This window comes from Centropristis striata, chromosome 3 (assembly GCF_030273125.1).
Source record: "Centropristis striata isolate RG_2023a ecotype Rhode Island chromosome 3, C.striata_1.0, whole genome shotgun sequence".
In the NCBI taxonomy this organism is placed as follows: Eukaryota; Metazoa; Chordata; class Actinopteri; order Perciformes; family Serranidae; genus Centropristis; species Centropristis striata.
The window spans coordinates 42,202,166-42,219,965 of NC_081519.1; the positions used below are offsets into that span (position 1 = coordinate 42,202,166).

General features: G+C 35.8%; 1 protein-coding gene across 1 annotated transcript; it reads right to left on the reverse strand.

Annotated features, from left to right (window-relative positions):
- Positions 1-1,706: 1,706 nt before the first annotated feature.
- Positions 1,707-14,466, reverse strand: si:dkey-183j2.10 (glutamate receptor U1). Its single transcript, XM_059328805.1, has 10 exons — positions 14,324-14,466; positions 13,679-13,764; positions 10,424-10,455; positions 10,135-10,314; positions 8,922-9,145; positions 8,650-8,747; positions 5,896-6,113; positions 4,728-4,947; positions 3,589-3,833; positions 1,707-2,735 (listed from the first exon to the last, which is right to left on the reverse strand). Exons 2-10 carry the CDS (start codon positions 13,755-13,757, stop codon positions 2,631-2,633), a joined length of 1,401 nt encoding a protein of 466 aa, XP_059184788.1. The 5' UTR covers positions 13,758-13,764; positions 14,324-14,466; the 3' UTR covers positions 1,707-2,630.
- Between the last annotated feature and the right edge of the window lie 3,334 nt (positions 14,467-17,800).

Consider the following 17,800-nt stretch of genomic DNA (forward strand, 5'->3'; position numbering starts at 1 on the left):
ACAGGGGTGTCAAACTCTGGCCCGCGGGCCAAATTTGGCCCGCAGTGTAATTTTATTTGGCCCGCGAGGCAATACCAAATTATTATATACTTATTGTACTATAAAAGCTGACCCGCCGGTATTATATGGCGCATTTACCGCTAATACTACAAATCCCACAATGCCCTGCTGTTGTTTTGGCGCGTCAATCAGGACAGGACCCAGAAACGCTCCTCTGTGACAGTCGTCATAGCAACCTCAAGCTAGAGCTGTCTCCCAGCTACCCCTTCCCAAAAATGGAGAAAAGAAAGGCAGAATTTATTAACCTGTTGAAAAAGTTGATTTTGATATTTAAATCAGAAGGATGCAAATAGAAAAGAGGCATACGATTTTTATTTAATTTTTATTTAATAAATTAATGACATTGATGTGTTTTTTATTTGAAATTTGATTTTGCATGTCTGCACTATTTAGTTATATATTGTATGTTTATAAGCGTTGCTGGTTCCATATTTAATGTTAAAGCAAAACATGTTTGGTATATATTAAAAGGTTAATTTGTTCAATGTTGGCCCGCGATTTTATTCAATTTTTAAATTTTGGCCCATTGTGTATTTGAGTTTGACACCCCTGCCCTAAAATGTATCTGAGCAAAGTTTGCAACTAAAGAGGTGTTTTCACAAGTCTGTGTACTTCCCTAAAATCTGGTGGTTAAACGTATGTCGCGCAAGCTAGATTAGGTAACTTTGAACACCAGGAGCTGTCTTTTATGCAAAAGCAGGAAAAGAAACCCGACACCTCCAGCGCAGAGTGGACTTGTCCTTACAGAAAGGAAAAACATCATAACAGATATTATTGCATGTACACAACCACTAATGCTGTGTCAGGTTATACACTGTAAAAAAATAATCTGTTTAATTTACGGTAAAATACCGGCAGCTCCGGTTGCCAGAACTTCACCGTAATAAATAAAGTGAATGGTTTTCTGCTGTAAATTTAAATGTAAATATCAGCAAAAACTGTAATCTAGACTGAATATTCCTGCTGTTTTTATGGCAGTTGTGTCATTCATAAACACATCATGGTATTTCTCTATTAACTTTACATGAAAATGTGATATTTTAACAGCAAAACGGTGTTGTTCTTCCAGTTTATGACAGAAAAAAAGGAAAAAGTTTGGTGCTATTCTTTGATTAATAGTAATTAAAAGTGTCTAATATGGTGATATGCAATTTTTCATTTTACACCCCATTTCTGATGTATTTGACAGTGTTTTACTGTTATTTCTACAAACATTTTTAAAGTGTCGTCAACTTAGTGTGAGCAGCAGTGGTGGGTGCACTGCAAAAAAAAGAAAAGTTGGGTGAACTCAAAATTTCAAGGCAACAAACAAGTTGGACAATTAAACTAAATATTTTAAGTTTTGTTTTTGAGTTTGCTCAACTCTGAATTTCTCTGGCACGATTGTAACGCCGCTATGAAATGTCAGCTAATGTTGTGACCACAATGTTGAGTTAGCATTGATACGCTAATGGCTACTCTTGTAGCTGTAACAAGCAGCGCCGCTATCATCAGTTAGCCGCTAGCATCCGTTAGCCGCTAGCTTTCGCTAATGACCGAATTTCACAACAAAGAAATAAGAGTTATCAGAACTATTGTCCCTTGTTGTGAACCCCAACTTAAAGATATAAGTAACAACAACTCACCAACTTGTTTTTGAGCAGACAACTGGCTTCCTTTGTTGTGCTAACTTACATTATTGCCCTAAATGTCAATAATTTATATTTCCAAGTTTTACTAAATTAAATCACTGTTTTAGGCCAAAAAATACAAGTTGGCTTTTTTGCAGTGTGGGGCAGAGGTCAGATTCAGAATTTTTCAGTGAGGGAGAAAGAGTAGATATGCTTCATTTTTACTTTTACTTAACCTTAACCTGAAATGTGAAAAACAACAAAACCAAATAAAATCATAGTGTATTTTTACATATGTTTATGGAGGGGGACTTAATAAGGAAGAACTGCAGAAAAGTGGTTGTATTAAATGTTGTGTTTACTGTTTTTTCTTTTCTTTTAGACGAGACCACAGATTAGATTTGACTGGTGAGTCCAAAGAAAAAAAGAAGTGTCGGAAGAAGCAGTTCGGATTTTCTTTCTAGATCGATAGGAGGGTACCACGTAAAAATTTCAAATTAGAAAGTTGTTTATTGTTTTAGGCCTGCTGTAATGTTTACAATCAACACAGTTTTTATGCATAAAATAATTTTTGAAAAGAAATTGTTTAAATCATGTGATGCCATTGCCAACTGTACAAAACAGCACGATGCAGTCATAAAAAAGTAAACAGTTAACTTAAAAACATTATCAGCGTTATTTGTTAGTAAAACTGTAAACATTGATTATTTTTATTAATAATTGTTTTTATAATACTGAAACGAAAATTGAAAATCAATAAATTGATTATTTTAATAAAATGTGTTATTTTATTTCTTAATGTGATATTTTTTCTTTTTTTATCTGGTGTTTTGCTACGAGTAAGACATTTCAAAACCTGCAATAAAGTTAATGTTTCTGTCAAATATTAGAACAAATTCTACAAACAGTCATCAAAACATGAAGTTAAAAAAAATCCAGACTTGCTTAAGCTAAACATTTTCACGCTTTTTCTTTATCTTTGTCTACATTTTCTTGGGGTGTCTTTGCATTGCTGGTCCTCAAGCGCAGACTCAGTTCCTCAGTCAGCACAGTGCAGCAGGATTTCTGTGAGAAGGACATAAATATCAATATTAGTGAAAGAAATTCATTAACAACAACAACATGATGATTTCTTTTTGTATTCTGCTTATTCCTCGACAGCTGATGTAAAAACCAGTTGATAAATGACAGTGTTGTCTTCAAATGTTTGCACATTTTTGCATATAATTTGCACTCTGCACATTCCTCACTTAATTTGCACTAAGTTGTACAAAGTATATTGTACATTGTATATTGTTGTGTTTCATATTTTTATTGATGTGTATACAAAAAAAAACAGAGGGACATACCTACATCAGGGTACATTGGTGTCGACATTAAACATGTTGTACACATCCTTAGATTTAAATTGTATGATTTTAAGAACAAACAACAGTCACACAAAACGAAACCAAATAGACTATACAGTGTTTAGATATTTAGACTGTATAGTCTGTTTAGTCTGTATAAAATGAATAAACTGACCACATAAACATAACAGATAAAATACATAAATAATAAAAGAGAGAGGGGAAAGAGGAGGAAGTAAAAAAAAAAAAAATATGTATATATATATATATATATAATAAAAATAAATAAATAAAAAGGGACTACATTTTTGTATTGTTATTGTTAAATGTCTTTTTCTTAGATTGTTATTTTTTATCTTTATCTTAAATTTTGTGTGAAATTTGTGTGGTCGGCTGTAACAAAGAAATTTCCCCGCTGTGGGATTAATAAAGTCAATCTAATCTAATCTAATCAGGTTTATAAAACTGTTTAAAACCCAATTTTTTACCCAAAAAAGAAACACTTTGCAGATGTTTTTTCTTTGCCTAACTGAAGTGATGTGGTTTGTGAATGCACTTGCACGCCGTACCCTCTGCTCAGCTGCACTCCTGCGGCTCTTGGAGGTGAGCTCCAGGACGGCCAGCAGTGCTCCGAGCCCCAGGCCCAGCGACAGAACCAGGAACACCCCTTTGAGGTTGTGGGGATGCACAGCTGCAGACTTGGCCCTGTCTGTGATGCAGCTGCTGGCCCACCATTTGCTCCGCAGGTAAGCCAGCTCCCCCGCCTCGCTCAGCTGCAGGACGGCCACGCTGAGGTTCTTTATGATGGGGGAACCTGGAGGAAATCGATAAGAATTAATTATGCTTCTTTTAAGCAACAACAGGGAGTTTTTAGCTGGTGATGAAACAAGCTTAATTTAATACTGTTGCCTCGATATGACACACACATTCTAAACCAGCTATTCTCAACCTTGGGGTCGGGACCCCAACTGGGGTCGCGAGATGATTTCTGGGGGTCGCCAAATCATTTTGGAAGTCAGCTCTGTCTCCACTGTGTTAAAGTGTTCATGTGTTTTAGTCTTTTTGGTCACTTAATGTTTTTTTTTAATCATTTTGTGTCTTTTTTTGGTCATTTTGTGTCCTTTTGGGTCATTTTGTGTCCTTTTTTTATCATTTTGTGGTCAATTTGTGTCTGTTTTTGGTCATTTTGCTTCCTTTTTTGGTCATTTTGTGTCTTTTTTTAGTCATTTTGTGTCTTTTTTTGGTCACCGGCGTTACAATAGCGGGGCTAATAGCTACCGCTAACGCCGTAACGGTAGCGTAGCGCTGCGCTATGAGCCCCGCTATTGTAACGCCGGTGATCTCGCTACGAGCCGGGGGACAGCGGGGCTGCCGAGAGACCTTTCGACTTTCAAATTTCGCTCTAAACTATTTAAAACACCATCTACAGCTAAAGAGAGTTTCGCGTCTGCAGCAGCCATGTTGGATCCGTAAGAAAACTACAAAACTACAAGCTTCCGTCTGCCGAGTAGTATGCGTCATCGTCTTGCCGTCCCTCCCCGCTCTGTGATTGGATCCCTAAAACAGGGCTAAGAAACCTCTCTGGTTTCCAGACCCCTTGGCAGTTCGAAATGAAATCGAGCGCACAAGGCAGTCTGGGTATACCCAGGCTAGTAATTTCCTTGATTATAATAAACTTTTTTAAAATGTTAATAATGTGTAACCTCACCAAGAGCAGCAGCGATGCTGTATCCCCTCATTCCAACCACTTCATGTGCTCTGACCAGCTCACAGTGCCGTGCTACTGCCAAGTCCAAGGAAACAGACTCCCCAATAAAGGCGTAGTCTCCCTCTTTTGCACGCCGCACCCCTTCATCCATAGTTGACACAAAACTCTTGGTCTTCTCCATGTGTTCAAAGATTCTGCGGTACACTGGGTTGTTTGAATTCTGCATATAGGGGAAAACAGAATTAGAGACACAGCAGAGAGACTTATGGGGGATCCATAAGTGATCCGACGTCTGTACACTGTAAAAAAAAATCTTGTAATTTACAGTAAAATACCGGCAGCTGTGGTTGCCAGAAATTCACCGTGAAAAATACAGTGAGAATATATGAGACATTATGGTACGCTATTGCTGTATTGTGAAACGTTTTTTACTGTAAAGTGAAATGTAGACATCAGCGAAATCTGTAATTTAGACAGAATAATCCAGTGCTTGTGACATTTATTCATTCATTTTACCAAAACATTATTTTTTTTAAGGTAAAACTGTGTGTTGTCTACATTTTATGACAGTAAAAATTAAAATTTTACTGATTTATGGTAATTCTACGGAGCCCCAGAGATGACATGGGGAAAAAAATAAATAAATAAATAAAATTAAATTGTGGCCACGAAATACTATTTAGTTCCCACGAATTAGTATCTCGTGGCCACGAAATACTATTTCGTTCCCACAAATTAGTATTTCGTGGCCACAAGATACTAATTCGTGGGAACGAAATACTTATTTCATGGCCACGAGTTAAGTATTTCGTGGCCACGAGATACTAATTCGTGGGAACGAAATACTTATTTCGTGGCCACGAAATAGTATCTCGTGGCCACGAAATACTAATTTGTGGGAACGAAATAGTATCTCGTGGCCACGAAATACTAATTTGTGGGAACGAAATAGTATTTCGTGGCCACGAGATACTAATTTGTGGGAACGAAATAGTATTTCGTGGCCACAATTTAATTTTTTTTTTTTTTCCCCATGTCATCTCTGGGGCTCCGTATAATTCAGTGTGTCTACTACGGTGATATACAATTTTAGATTTGATGGTCTATTTCTGTCGCACAATTTGACAGCTTTTTATTGTAATTTCTACAAACGTTTTTTACAGTGTACCTTGAAGAAGGCGAGGGTGGAGGAGCCGGCCAAGCAGCCGTACTTAATCGTGTCCTGGTTGGCCAAGTCCTCAAAGCCTTTGACTGTCAGGTGAGAGGACTCGGAGGTCTTAGAGGAGCTGAGGTTGGAGAAATAACAAGCCAGGAGCACGATGGTGAATAACCACCAGCTGCAGCAGATGACTCGTCCTGACAGAGCTTTGGGGTGAGGACCAGCACCTGACAGACCACAGAAGTATAAAAGTATAAAGAAAAATGTTTAGGCAAAGAGTGAGAGAAAATAAAAAAGGAAAAGAAATGTCAGTAAATCCATTATCACCAGCACTGTAAATAATTGTCTTGTAAATTAACAGTAGAATACTGGCAGCATTCTACTGTTAATTGTACAGTTCCCTAGTGGTGGAACGTAACTAAGTACATTTACTCAAGTACTGTACTTAAGTACAATTTTGAGGTGTTTGCACTGTTCTTGAGTGTTTTCATTTTATAGATAGATAGATAGATAGATAGATAGATAGATAGATAGATAGATAGATAGATAGATAGATAGATAGATAGATAGATAGATAGATAGATAGATAGATAGATAGATAGATAGATAGATAGATAGATAGATAGATAGATAGATAGATAGATAGATAGATAGATAGATAGATAGACTTTATTTATCCCAAGCTGGGAAATTACAGTGTAGCAGCAGCATTACACACAGAGACAATGACAACACAATTAAATAAAAAGAACAACCTAGGCATACTTCAAGCAATAAAATATAAAAATACAATAAAATACAATAAAAAATAAAGTGTCTAAAGAAGGAATATGTATTAAGTAGTAGAATAGAATTCCAGTGCAGAATAAATATGAATATACAGTATAAAAATGTTGGTGCTATGAAACAAATAAGGTGCAATGAACAGTGTGTATAAAGAACTCATGAAGTGCATAGACAGTATGTAATGAACCAGACTATTATTTGTTATTGTACAGTGTGATGGGATGTGGAAGGAAAGATTTTTATGTAACTTTATACTTCTACTCCACTACATTTTGAGGCAAATATTGTACTTTTTACTCCGCTACATTTAGCTGCCAGCTTAAGTTACTAGTTACTTTTTTGGGTCAAGATTTAACATGGAAAACATGATACATTTAAAGTGATTAGACATTTGTTTTTAAATCATACCTCATAACACTATATTAAAATGAGACCTGTCTTTACAAAATTACAGTGCTCTTTACAGAAATGCATCAATACAAATAATCTAATAATATATTTGGAATATATTAAACAATCTGAGTGGGTCCATTCTGCATTACAAGTACTTTTATTTTTTGATACTTTAAGTACTTTTTGATGCTGGTACTGTTGTACTTTTACATGAGTAAGTTTTGAATGCAGGACTTTTACTTGTAGTGAAGTCATTTCACAGTGCTGTATTAGTACTTTTACTTAAGTAAGGGAGCTGAATACTTTTTCCACCACTGACAGTTCCCTTACTGTTATTTACTTTACAGTATGTCACTGTGATAAAACCACATACTGAATTACAGTACAATCCTGTATCTCCTTGATTTGACAGTAAAATACTGATACTGCAAACATCATCTAACAAATAAAACATTTCAGTTCAATTTACGCTGAGATTTGCTCAAGAAATGCAGGATTAAAATGGATGTTCCAAGAAAGTAAAGACCAGAGTTGGCTGAATTTCTCCTCTAGAAATACAGCAGCTTTCCGTATTTTCTCTGCTGTTTATTCTACCAAAAATCCCAGAATGCAATGCTATTTACGGTATATTACAGTATTTTATGGGAAACGGCAAACTACCAACAAATATTGCCCGGAATGCATTGTTTTCTACAGTATAATACCTTTTTAATGGAAAAAAAAAGTATGTTACTGTCACAATTTGGCTGTTTTCTTACACTGTAAAAAAACAAACTGTTGTTTTTACGGTAAAAAAACGGCAGCTGTGGTTGCCAGAACTTTACCGTAATAAATACAGTGCAACTTTTTTTAATATTACGGTAAAAAGATATTGGCTAGGTTTAAGATTGCCATTTTATTCCATTTTTTACAGTATAAATAAAGAGTTTTTCTATCAAAAGAAACTCTGTTCTGCCATATAATTGACAAGAAAATACTTACTTAATACTTATCTACATAAGATTTTACTATTAAATATGACAGTATATTTTTGTTAGAGATATTGTGTTTAGAACATTTAACAGTTAGAAAAAGTATTTTTTACAAAAGATAAATGCAAAAATTACAGTGATGCTTACACATTAAAACTTTATCTCAGAATATTAGTTGCTTTCACTTAAATTTGCATCTAAAATCTCAGAAAATATTTTTATTTTTTACTCGTAAATGTACTGGTTTTAATCTTAAAGAATATCTGATTTATTTTTCTCAGAAATTTGAGTTTTTGTCTTTTGCCACTTTCATCTCTATTCATGATATTCAAGTTTGTTTATATATAACAGTATATTTTTGACACAAACACAGTGCCAGTGAATATTACAGTAGAGTAATGTATTAAAAAAAAAAAAAAGAAGTAAAACATACTGTTTTGGCTGATATATACATTTACGGTGTTTCATTGTTACTGAAACTGAATTAAGTCATTCATCATTTTACAGTCTTTTACTGTCATGGTTTAGCAGTTTTTCACCGTAAAATCTACAGACATTTTTTACAGTGTACAGCAGTTTGTTACAGTGAGTTTGTCAGCTTTTTGCCATTTACCTTGTAGAGTCAGAGCTCCAGCTGTGTACCACAGGCTGTGGAGGAGGCTGAATCTGTTCTGCTCACTCTGAGGCTGACTCCACTCACATGGGCTGAGTCTGCATTTGCATAAAAATATTACTTATTAATGTGACGGCACTCAAAGGGATTCCACTGCCAGCAGCAATGTGAAAATAACCACAGACAAGGAGTATATAAACTCATATTCAAATCCACAGCACGTAAGGAATAAATCCTAATCATCACTTTTTTAAACTACTTGCATCACCAACCTGGCAGCTACAAAGATGCAAGCAGCGGTCCCCAGGTAGGCCAGGAGGATGCCGACCCAGGTCTCGGCTGAAAAGGGGGACAGGAAGTCAAAGAAGGCGTCTCCCTCCGAGATGTCCTTCCTCAGCAGGATACTGATTCCTGTCTGCATGAACGGTTTGGTCATCCCCACCGCTCGCTCCCGAGCTGCAGTGAGAGTCAGCGGAGCAACAGCGAGGTCGGCCTCCTGCAGGGTCGCACAAATACTTACAATGATAGAATAGATAGATACAATAATAGAAACTCTGTACCAACGACCTGCTACAGCCTGGTCTCCTAAAAAACACACTGTAAAACCCAATGTTGTTTGTTTGTTATTATAACAAAGTTTTCCTTTTCAATACAACAAGATTTGTGCAAAAAGTCATTTTAACCCTCTATGGTACGCTGTTGCCCTCAGACAACATACTCATTTTTGGCCTGTCAGATTTCTACAATGCATCTTTTTGAGGGATGCAATACTTTAAAAAAGAGGGAAGAGTATAGGGAACCAAAAGCAATGCTTTAATTTGTCCAGGAGGCCATATTGAAACACTTTTTTGCAGACTTTTTGTGCCACAAAAAACACACACAAAACGTAATTTCCTGGCCCTTTTCCATCTGGAAAAAAACATATTCCTACTAATAGGTGAGTAAACCTTCATTTTTTATACTTTCATGCAATTTATTTTTGAATTAAATAATGTAAACTTGTTAAAATGAAACTGTTGCCCTGAGGCAACAACGTACCATTATGGAATCAGCATGGCAGCATGAGATATTGGTAGTGTGTGTTTAGGTATATTTAATGTTCAAAAGCATTACATTTATCATCATTTAACAAAGACATATTTGATGTTGGTTGCAGTAAAGTTAAGTTCAGGCTATTACTATACCCCGATCCCCCGATACTATACCCTGATTTAGAATTACATACACATAAAGATTATATTTAATGTGATCAAAATAAGTAGATTCTATCTCAAACATTTTTATATTAAAGTTACTGCCGAAATACAATTTTTGCTGTATGGGATCTTCATTGTTGAAGGAGAGTGAGGCTGATATTGTTCACGCTACACATTCACTGGTTTTGAATGTATCCGGTGTGAGTCACAGACCAGCTGGGTAATTCAGACTCCTGCAGAGTGGCGGCTGCCCTTGGACCCCTCCAAATGTCAGTTTTTATGCACTCACCCCTCTCACCACCTCTCCAATCATCCCGTTCCAGTTCCCGTTGTCATCTTGTCTGCCGTATGAACCGTCTTTCACCAGCTGCACTTTGTACTTGAAGCCCAGTTTCTTGGCTACTTCAGACAGCAGGTCCATGCAAAAGCCCTCCAGCTGTGAGCCTTTGGACACTGCATATGGCTCTTGCTAAAAGATAATATGTCAGTAGATAATCAGTGAAATGTGTTGCTGTGTATGGGAATGGGAAATTGTGTATTTAAGTTGACTAGAGGCACGAAAGAAACTAATTAAATACCTTAATTGTAGTGATTCTCATCTCTGATTGTGCTGATATTGAGGGGGAAAAGTAAGAAAACGTTAAACCAAGCACTATTTATTTTATCTATGAAAACAGAGGTTCCAGTTCCAGTTGCTGGGGAAAATATGGCATTGTACATTACTGGAAACCACAGATACATTGATATAAAACATGTTCCTTTAGCTTCTGTACACTGCAAAAAAAGTATTAGTAGTAGTAATTCAAAATTTCAGGGCAACAAACTTCGATAAAATTTTAAGTTGGACAATTAAACTAAATATTTTAAGTTTTGTTTTTGAGTTTGCTCAACTCTGAATTCAGATTTTTGTCAACTCAACTGTAAGTTGTACTAACTTATAATTTTACATTGTAATATCTTTTAATCCTTACTTCTGCTAACTTCTGCAATGTGCTGAATTGGCACGATTGTAACGCCGCTATGAAATGTCAGCTAATGTTGTGACCACAATTTTGAGTTAGCATTGATACGCTAATGGCTACTCTTGTAGCTGTAGCAAGCAGCGCCGCTAGCATCAGTTAGCCGCTAGCATCAGTTAGCCGCTAGCTTTCGCTAATGACCGAACCCCAATTGGGGTCGTGAGATGATTTCTGGGGGTCGCCAAATCATTTTGGAAGTCAGCTCTGTCTCCACTGTGTTAAAGTGTTCATGTGTTAATGTGCTTTAGTCTTTTTGGTCACATAATGTCTTCTTTTGGTCAATTTGTATCTTTTTTAGTCATTTTGTTTCCTTTTTTGGACATTTTGTGTCTTTTAAGGTCATTTTGTGTCTTTCTTTGATCATTTTGTGGTCAATTTGTGTCTTTTTTTGTCATTTTGTTTCCTTTTTTTTGGTCATTTTGTTTCTTTTTTGGCTCATTTTGTGTCTTTTTTGGTCATTTTGTGTCTTTTTTGGTCATTTTGTGTCTTTTTTTGGTCATTTTGTGTCTTTTTGATCATTTTGTGGTCAATTTGTTGAGAACTACTGGTCTAGTGGTTAGCACATTCTGCCTCATAGCAAGAGGGTTGCAGGTTCGACGCTTCCATGTGGAGTTTGCATGTTCTCCCTGTGTCATGGTGGGTTCTCTCTGGGTCCTCCAGCTCCCTCCCACAGTCCAAAAACATGCAGCTTAGGGTTAATTGGTGACTCTAAATTGCCCGTAGGAGTGAATGAGATTGTGAATGATTGTCTGTCTCTATGTGTCAGCCCTGCAATAGTCTGGTGATCTGTCCAGGGTGGACCCCGTCCCTCGCCCAATGTCAGCTGGGAGCGGCTCCAGCCCCCCGCGACCTTGTCTGAAGTCTGAAGAAAAAAGTCTGAAGAAAAAAATGCAGCCAGTTGGAGTGATCAATCGAAGCCTTTAGTTACGTGCAGCACGGAGAGAGTTCTCAGCAATCTCTCCCGACAAAGTAAACTTTTCTTCCTTATATACAGAGTTTCAGTCTTACATGATCAAAGAACAGGAGGAAGTTACATGATGAAGTGATTTACTTAATGCAGTTAGCATACAGGAACCAGAGATTGCAAAGTAGTGAGAGAAAATTCAAAGAAACAATAGAAACGTGGACTGGGAACCAGTTTAGATACTTGTCATCCAAATAAACTTTTCCCATTTGTCCATGAGACATGATTTTAATTCACTGTGCTCTTAATGTTTATTGTTTAAATATCAAGAATCTAATACTATTTTTCCACACCATTGAGCGTCAAAACAAATATAACGACATTATCTTTACAAAGTACAGAAATGTAGAAAAGCCTCTGTAACATGGACATATGTAGACTGTAGTTTTGTAATACACATGGTAATTGTATTTATGTTTATAATATTTATATTTATATAGTAATTTACAATATACATGTATAGGTATTTACAATGTAATATAAATTGTTTATAGTATATATACTCCCTTTCGAGCTTGCAGAAAGTGTCTGTCTTCTCAATTTTTTTTTGCTTTTTTGTTTTGTTTTTTATTTATTCATCTATTAATATTTAAACTTGTTTTTTTGTTGTTGTTGTTTTTTTACTTGCTTGCATGTTCGAAATAAAGACAATCAATCAATCAATCAATCAATCAATAGTTCAACAATTGAGGCTTCCCAAGGCATTGAAAAGTGATGCTAAGTGTTAGTTCAGGGTTAGTTCAGAAGACACAGGCTACATATCTGTTGTTTTCAGAAACGTGCACTGCCAAAATGTTTATCCTGCCGTGTTTTTCTCCTTGTGCAGAATCAAACATCCCTTTGTGCTTGGGCCGTCTCCAGACTTTAGTCTGACATGCAGAGATGTCTGAGGTGAAGTTTGGGGCACATGTATTGACCTTTTGGTCTCAACTGGTTTCCGGGTATCCTAGAGATCTGGCCACTCTCCGCTACTTGAAAACGGTTCGCACCACCACAATCTATTTAGAGCAGTGTTTTGAATTCAAAGAGTCTCAATGCTGTGGCACTGTGAGATGGGAGGGAAGTCAAAGAGTATCAAAAGCCTCGATTCAGGCCAAGGCCTTGGGGATCCATCTCCACAGGGGGATCCTGACAACCATCAGATCCTCCTTTTCAAAAGATGACACGTATACAAGCTCTTCAAGACTTGTTGGCCACTCTGAGACACAAGGCCTTTGTTTCCTCCATAGAGTTGATTTATTACCGCTTTTTGTGAGAGTGTCAACTGGCTTGCTTCCCTTTCTGTTTTTCTACAAGAGTTGGACAGGATGCAGTGCAACACTTTGATGCTGACCCGAGCGGACTGTTTATGTATTTATGTCCCATCAAGCCTGAGAAATTTCAACCAGATCCAGCGGAGAAACATGAGGAATCTGGCAGAGAATAAAAGCAAGCTGCCACCGCTCTGAATTACAAATACAGTGACCGGGTAAAACTTTGGAATATCAGTTTAAATTGATTTTCTGTCAATCAGAACAACTTCTGAATCAGTGCAGACACTAAAAGTATCATCATGTTATCCAACAAGTCTGGCTGTTATACAGGAAGAGATACAAGTTATCAAGTTCAGGTTTGATGGATCGGTCTCTATTTTTGGACAGGTTGACTCGAGAGAAACTCTTAAAATGTTAAGAGATGGAGGTCCTATTCAAGTTCAATCTGAGATATACTTATTTGTTTATTCTTATTGCATGTCAGGATAAATCTGAGCTACATTAAAGCATCTTTAACGGCAGATCTCTTTGTCATATCATCATTATTATTTCTGCATTAATACAAACCTGTGATTAAAGAACAAAAAAGTTCCTTACCTGCATTGCACGCTCCCATGTTCAGGAAAACCCCCACGGACAAAACAAAGAAGACAAGCGGCATCCTGATTCTCCTCATTTGAATCCTACAAGTTATAAAAAAAGACAATAAAGGATTGGTTATGCATCAGATGAATCACATGAGTCAACTTAAACAATTATCAAGAGCTTTCCTTATCATCATCATCAGAAATTTTATTGAGTAGGATAAACCCCTTGAGAGGAATCCTCTGGTTTTCGAGGGGGTCCTAAAGTACATTACAAAACAAAACACTCAACAATTTACAGACATACAACAACAAAGACAACAGGCATCAACACAAACATAACAAACAAAAAATGAACACAAGAATGAACACAAGAATAATCACAACCTCTCAATGGCCACAAGTTGGCCATAACACTAGCCTAGTAAAACTGAAAGAAGTAACATAATATTATTGTAAATTGAAATTGCATTTTTTTTTTTTAAATAAAAATAAATATGACATAATATTATCTCAAACATGTGCAGTTTAACTCAAAATAAGAAGACAGGGCATATTTAAAACTATGAAAAGACTAATACAAAGATGTGAATTATATGAAAACAATAAATTAAGCCACTGACAACCATTAAAGAGTACATATAATGGATGTCCGTACTTCCTGAAAAGAGTCCAAGATGCGCCTGCTGGATGCTGGATTGGCACGTAAGACTGCAGACAGATTCCAGTGAGCTCGACTGTGATGCAGCGTGATGTGAAGTCTTTCAGATTCAAATGTGTAAAGACAACCAGCAAAGTTTTTATGGGTGGAGAAAGTGGAAGAATGTTGAAGGGGTGGGAAGAAGCAGCATGAGGCAGGATATAGCTTCTCCTGTGAAACAAAATGCTGTGAAAAATATCTTGATTATATGAGGGAATAACATTATCATGATATACACTACCGGTCAAAAGTTTTAGAACACCACAATTTTTCTATTTTTTTATTGAAATTCAAGCAGTTCAAGTCAAATGAACAGCTTGAAAGGGTACAAAGGTAAGTGGTGAACTGCCAGAGGTAAATAAAAAAAGGTAAGCTTAACCAAAACTGAAAGATAATGTACATTTCAGAATTATACAAAAAGGCCTATTTCAGGGAACAAGAAATGGGTTAACAACTTAAAGCAGTTCTGCAGCAACGGAGGTTGATCAAGCCTTGAAAGTTGCTAAGTTGCTACCAATTCCTACAGGTGTCCCAACTTTTCTTGATCACTTACAACCTACAAGTTGCTCCACATTTAAGGGAACTTCTGCAACAGAGTTGGGAAGAACTTCCTGAAGAATATTTGATTTCCATTGAGTGTGTTCATCTGTTCTATCTGTTAAGGTGGATACTTGGATAAGTCAACAGTTTAGAATACATTTTCCTTTCTAAATTGATTCTATGATTTATTTTTTAACTTCAATTGTTTATTTGTTATAATTTCAGAGTACACTGAGACATTAAACTGCATCATTTTCAATAACATTCTGGAAAAGTTGGGGTGTTCTAAAACTTTTGACCAGTAGTGTAGTTACAGTAAAAATGCATATGGTAGTTCTCTTGAAGCTGGAAGCAGCTGCACACGGTATATTACACTTAGAGAGAGCGATACTAAAAAAACTCTGCTTCTAGTGCAATGAATTAGAAAGACATGATTAAATTGGATTAAAGAGATAAATATAAATGATGATGATAATGTGGATTAGATTCTTTCTGTTTTTTTTCTGCAAGTTCAAAGAAGGTAAACAAGCTGTATAATAAACATCTGCAGCATGACAGTACTCCCTGCTCTTTGTTAAAACTTTAAAAGGGAAAAAAAATCAAACCATTGAATTGACTGAGCAGTCTTGCAAGATTCTGTAAGACCCTGAAGGTTTATTGAAATGTTGCAAAATGAAAGAAAGAAAAAAAAACATATTCATGCAGAGAACCAAACCAAAAACACATGTAGAAGATGGCCTTGGAAGGATGTTGGCAGCTCAGTAAAACGTTAAATAACTAAGAATCTTTTATTATGAAATGGGCACAGATAAGAAAAGGAAAAAAAACAGCTCCAAAAGCAATATCTGAAACAGTCCTTCTTGTCAGATGTTTTGATAAATAATGTTATTTTCTAATAAAAACAAAAAAAGAAGCATGCTCATGCTCACAAGCTTGTTTAGTACAATGACCATATATATATATATATACATATATATATATATATATATATATATATATATATATATATATATAGCCTCTGGATAGAGAGAGAGAGAGTGAGTGAGAGAGAGAGAGAGAGAGAGAGAGAGAGAGAAAGAATACAAGAGCTAATGTTTACCAATAAGATCTAATCTAATATCAGTTATTATAGATGATAAATTATATTCTAAATTCATGCTACAGTGGAAGCTCTAACAAATGGAAGCGCTGCGCTCAGTTAACAGCTGAAAAAACTTGATATATAAATATATAAATCAATTTGAGTGTCTAGGCAACAGGAGTAGTTTCTACAGTGAGTTTCTATAGCTCTCTGCCAGGGGTTAGGGGTTAGTTTCATAGTCTAACAAATAATATTTAAATGTTTAAATCTATAATATTTAAAGATTTCCATTTTAATCTAACATATCTATAACTCTGAAATATGTTAATATGTCCAATATCTGTCTAAAACGTTCATCTTGTGTTCTTTCACATAACTACGACTACAGATCGATAAAAAATACACTTATACTTACTTAATATATTCTCTATCTGGTCAGAGGTCCTTGGCTGAAAGAATGATTGTGAACTTCTGTTTGACCTAAACAACTGAGTCAGCCAGTGAACAGTACATCTGTGCAAGACTATAAAGTAGAATTTCAACAAAAGCCTGCTGGCATGGTGAAAATATAGTACCTCAGCATTGGCAATATGATGTAAGTGCATCTACTTGTGCCAGTGGATGAACTTAATTAAGTTGAAATCATTGTTGGCCTTGATGGGTCTCAAACCTACAACATTACTGTCAAATCTAGCAGAAGTGGAACCAGAAGTTCAAAAGATTAGCTACACTTATTCTAATGGAGTCATTTTTGTCGACTCAGCTGATGGAAGTACAAAGAATTTGCGTGAATGATATATAATCCTGGGTCACAGGCACGTGTAGAAATACTGGGTTAATTACACAGTAAGTCTATTAATTTAACAGATATTACATCTCCTCAGATTATGGTCATAATGTTGTTTTAAAAAAAGACTGAATCATTCAAATAGGCTATTAGTTAACATTATGCATTATTGTTTATAATTATATCTATTTTGTGTTATTTTTATTTGTCTGTAATTGCAGAATTAAAATTTTCTCCTCTGATGTAATGTACTAAAGGGGAGAATCATGCTAAATCAATGCTATAAGTGAAGTAAGCTCATAAATGTGACTTGGTTTATGAAAAGCCTCTCAGTGCAGACATGCAGAGACAAACCAGCAGAGACTCTGTGTGTATGTTATAAACAGGTCAAGCTAGAGACAAAGAAAGAGAGACAAACCAATAAAAGGTTAGAAAAAAGCATAAACAGAAGGTATATTTACACATGTTACTAAAGTGTAAATTCCAGTTAGCGTATTCTGACTGTAGGCTGTAGGGGTTTTGCACTCAGACTTCACTTTTTTTCAGAGTTTAGAAATCTTGACTAATGTTAGGCAGGAAAAAATAAAAAATAAAAAAAATATATATTTATTTATTTATTTATTTTTTTATACATATTCAGCATCTCCCAAATCATGGAGATTTATGTGTTGCTATGTCACTAGCTAACATTTTTAGAACTTCTCATCTTTGTTGGATGAAAAGTTTATTAATGGAAGTTCATTCTTCCACTCAAAGATGCAGAATAGACAATAACAGTAAGTGGACCTTGAGTTAGGTCCACAACAGTCCTAACAAGGACAACATTGACATAAAGGCTGACAAAAACTATCGATTAAATTACTTTTGCTACTGAGCTTGCATCTCAACAAACGAGAACATTTATTCTTGATGTTTGGAAATAGCAGTTTGACAAAACAATTCAAACTCAAAGTCCACTGTGAGCTTCTTCTTTTCTTTAGGTTTCCAGGAAATAATGACTTTTTACAGAAATTACAGGCATGATTAA

Bases quoted from the DNA above. Each gene is read 5' to 3' on its own strand.
- si:dkey-183j2.10 (XM_059328805.1), bottom strand. From the start codon at position 13,757: ATGAGGAGAATCAGGATGCCGCTTGTCTTCTTTGTTTTGTCCGTGGGG. The intron at 8,748-8,921 runs GTTGGTGATGCA...ATGCAAATGCAG, and splicing joins TGCATCTTTGTAGCTGCCAG to ACTCAGCCCATGTGAGTGGA. The intron at 4,948-5,895 runs GTACACTGTAAA...CCCTATATGCAG, and splicing joins CCACCCTCGCCTTCTTCAAG to AATTCAAACAACCCAGTGTA.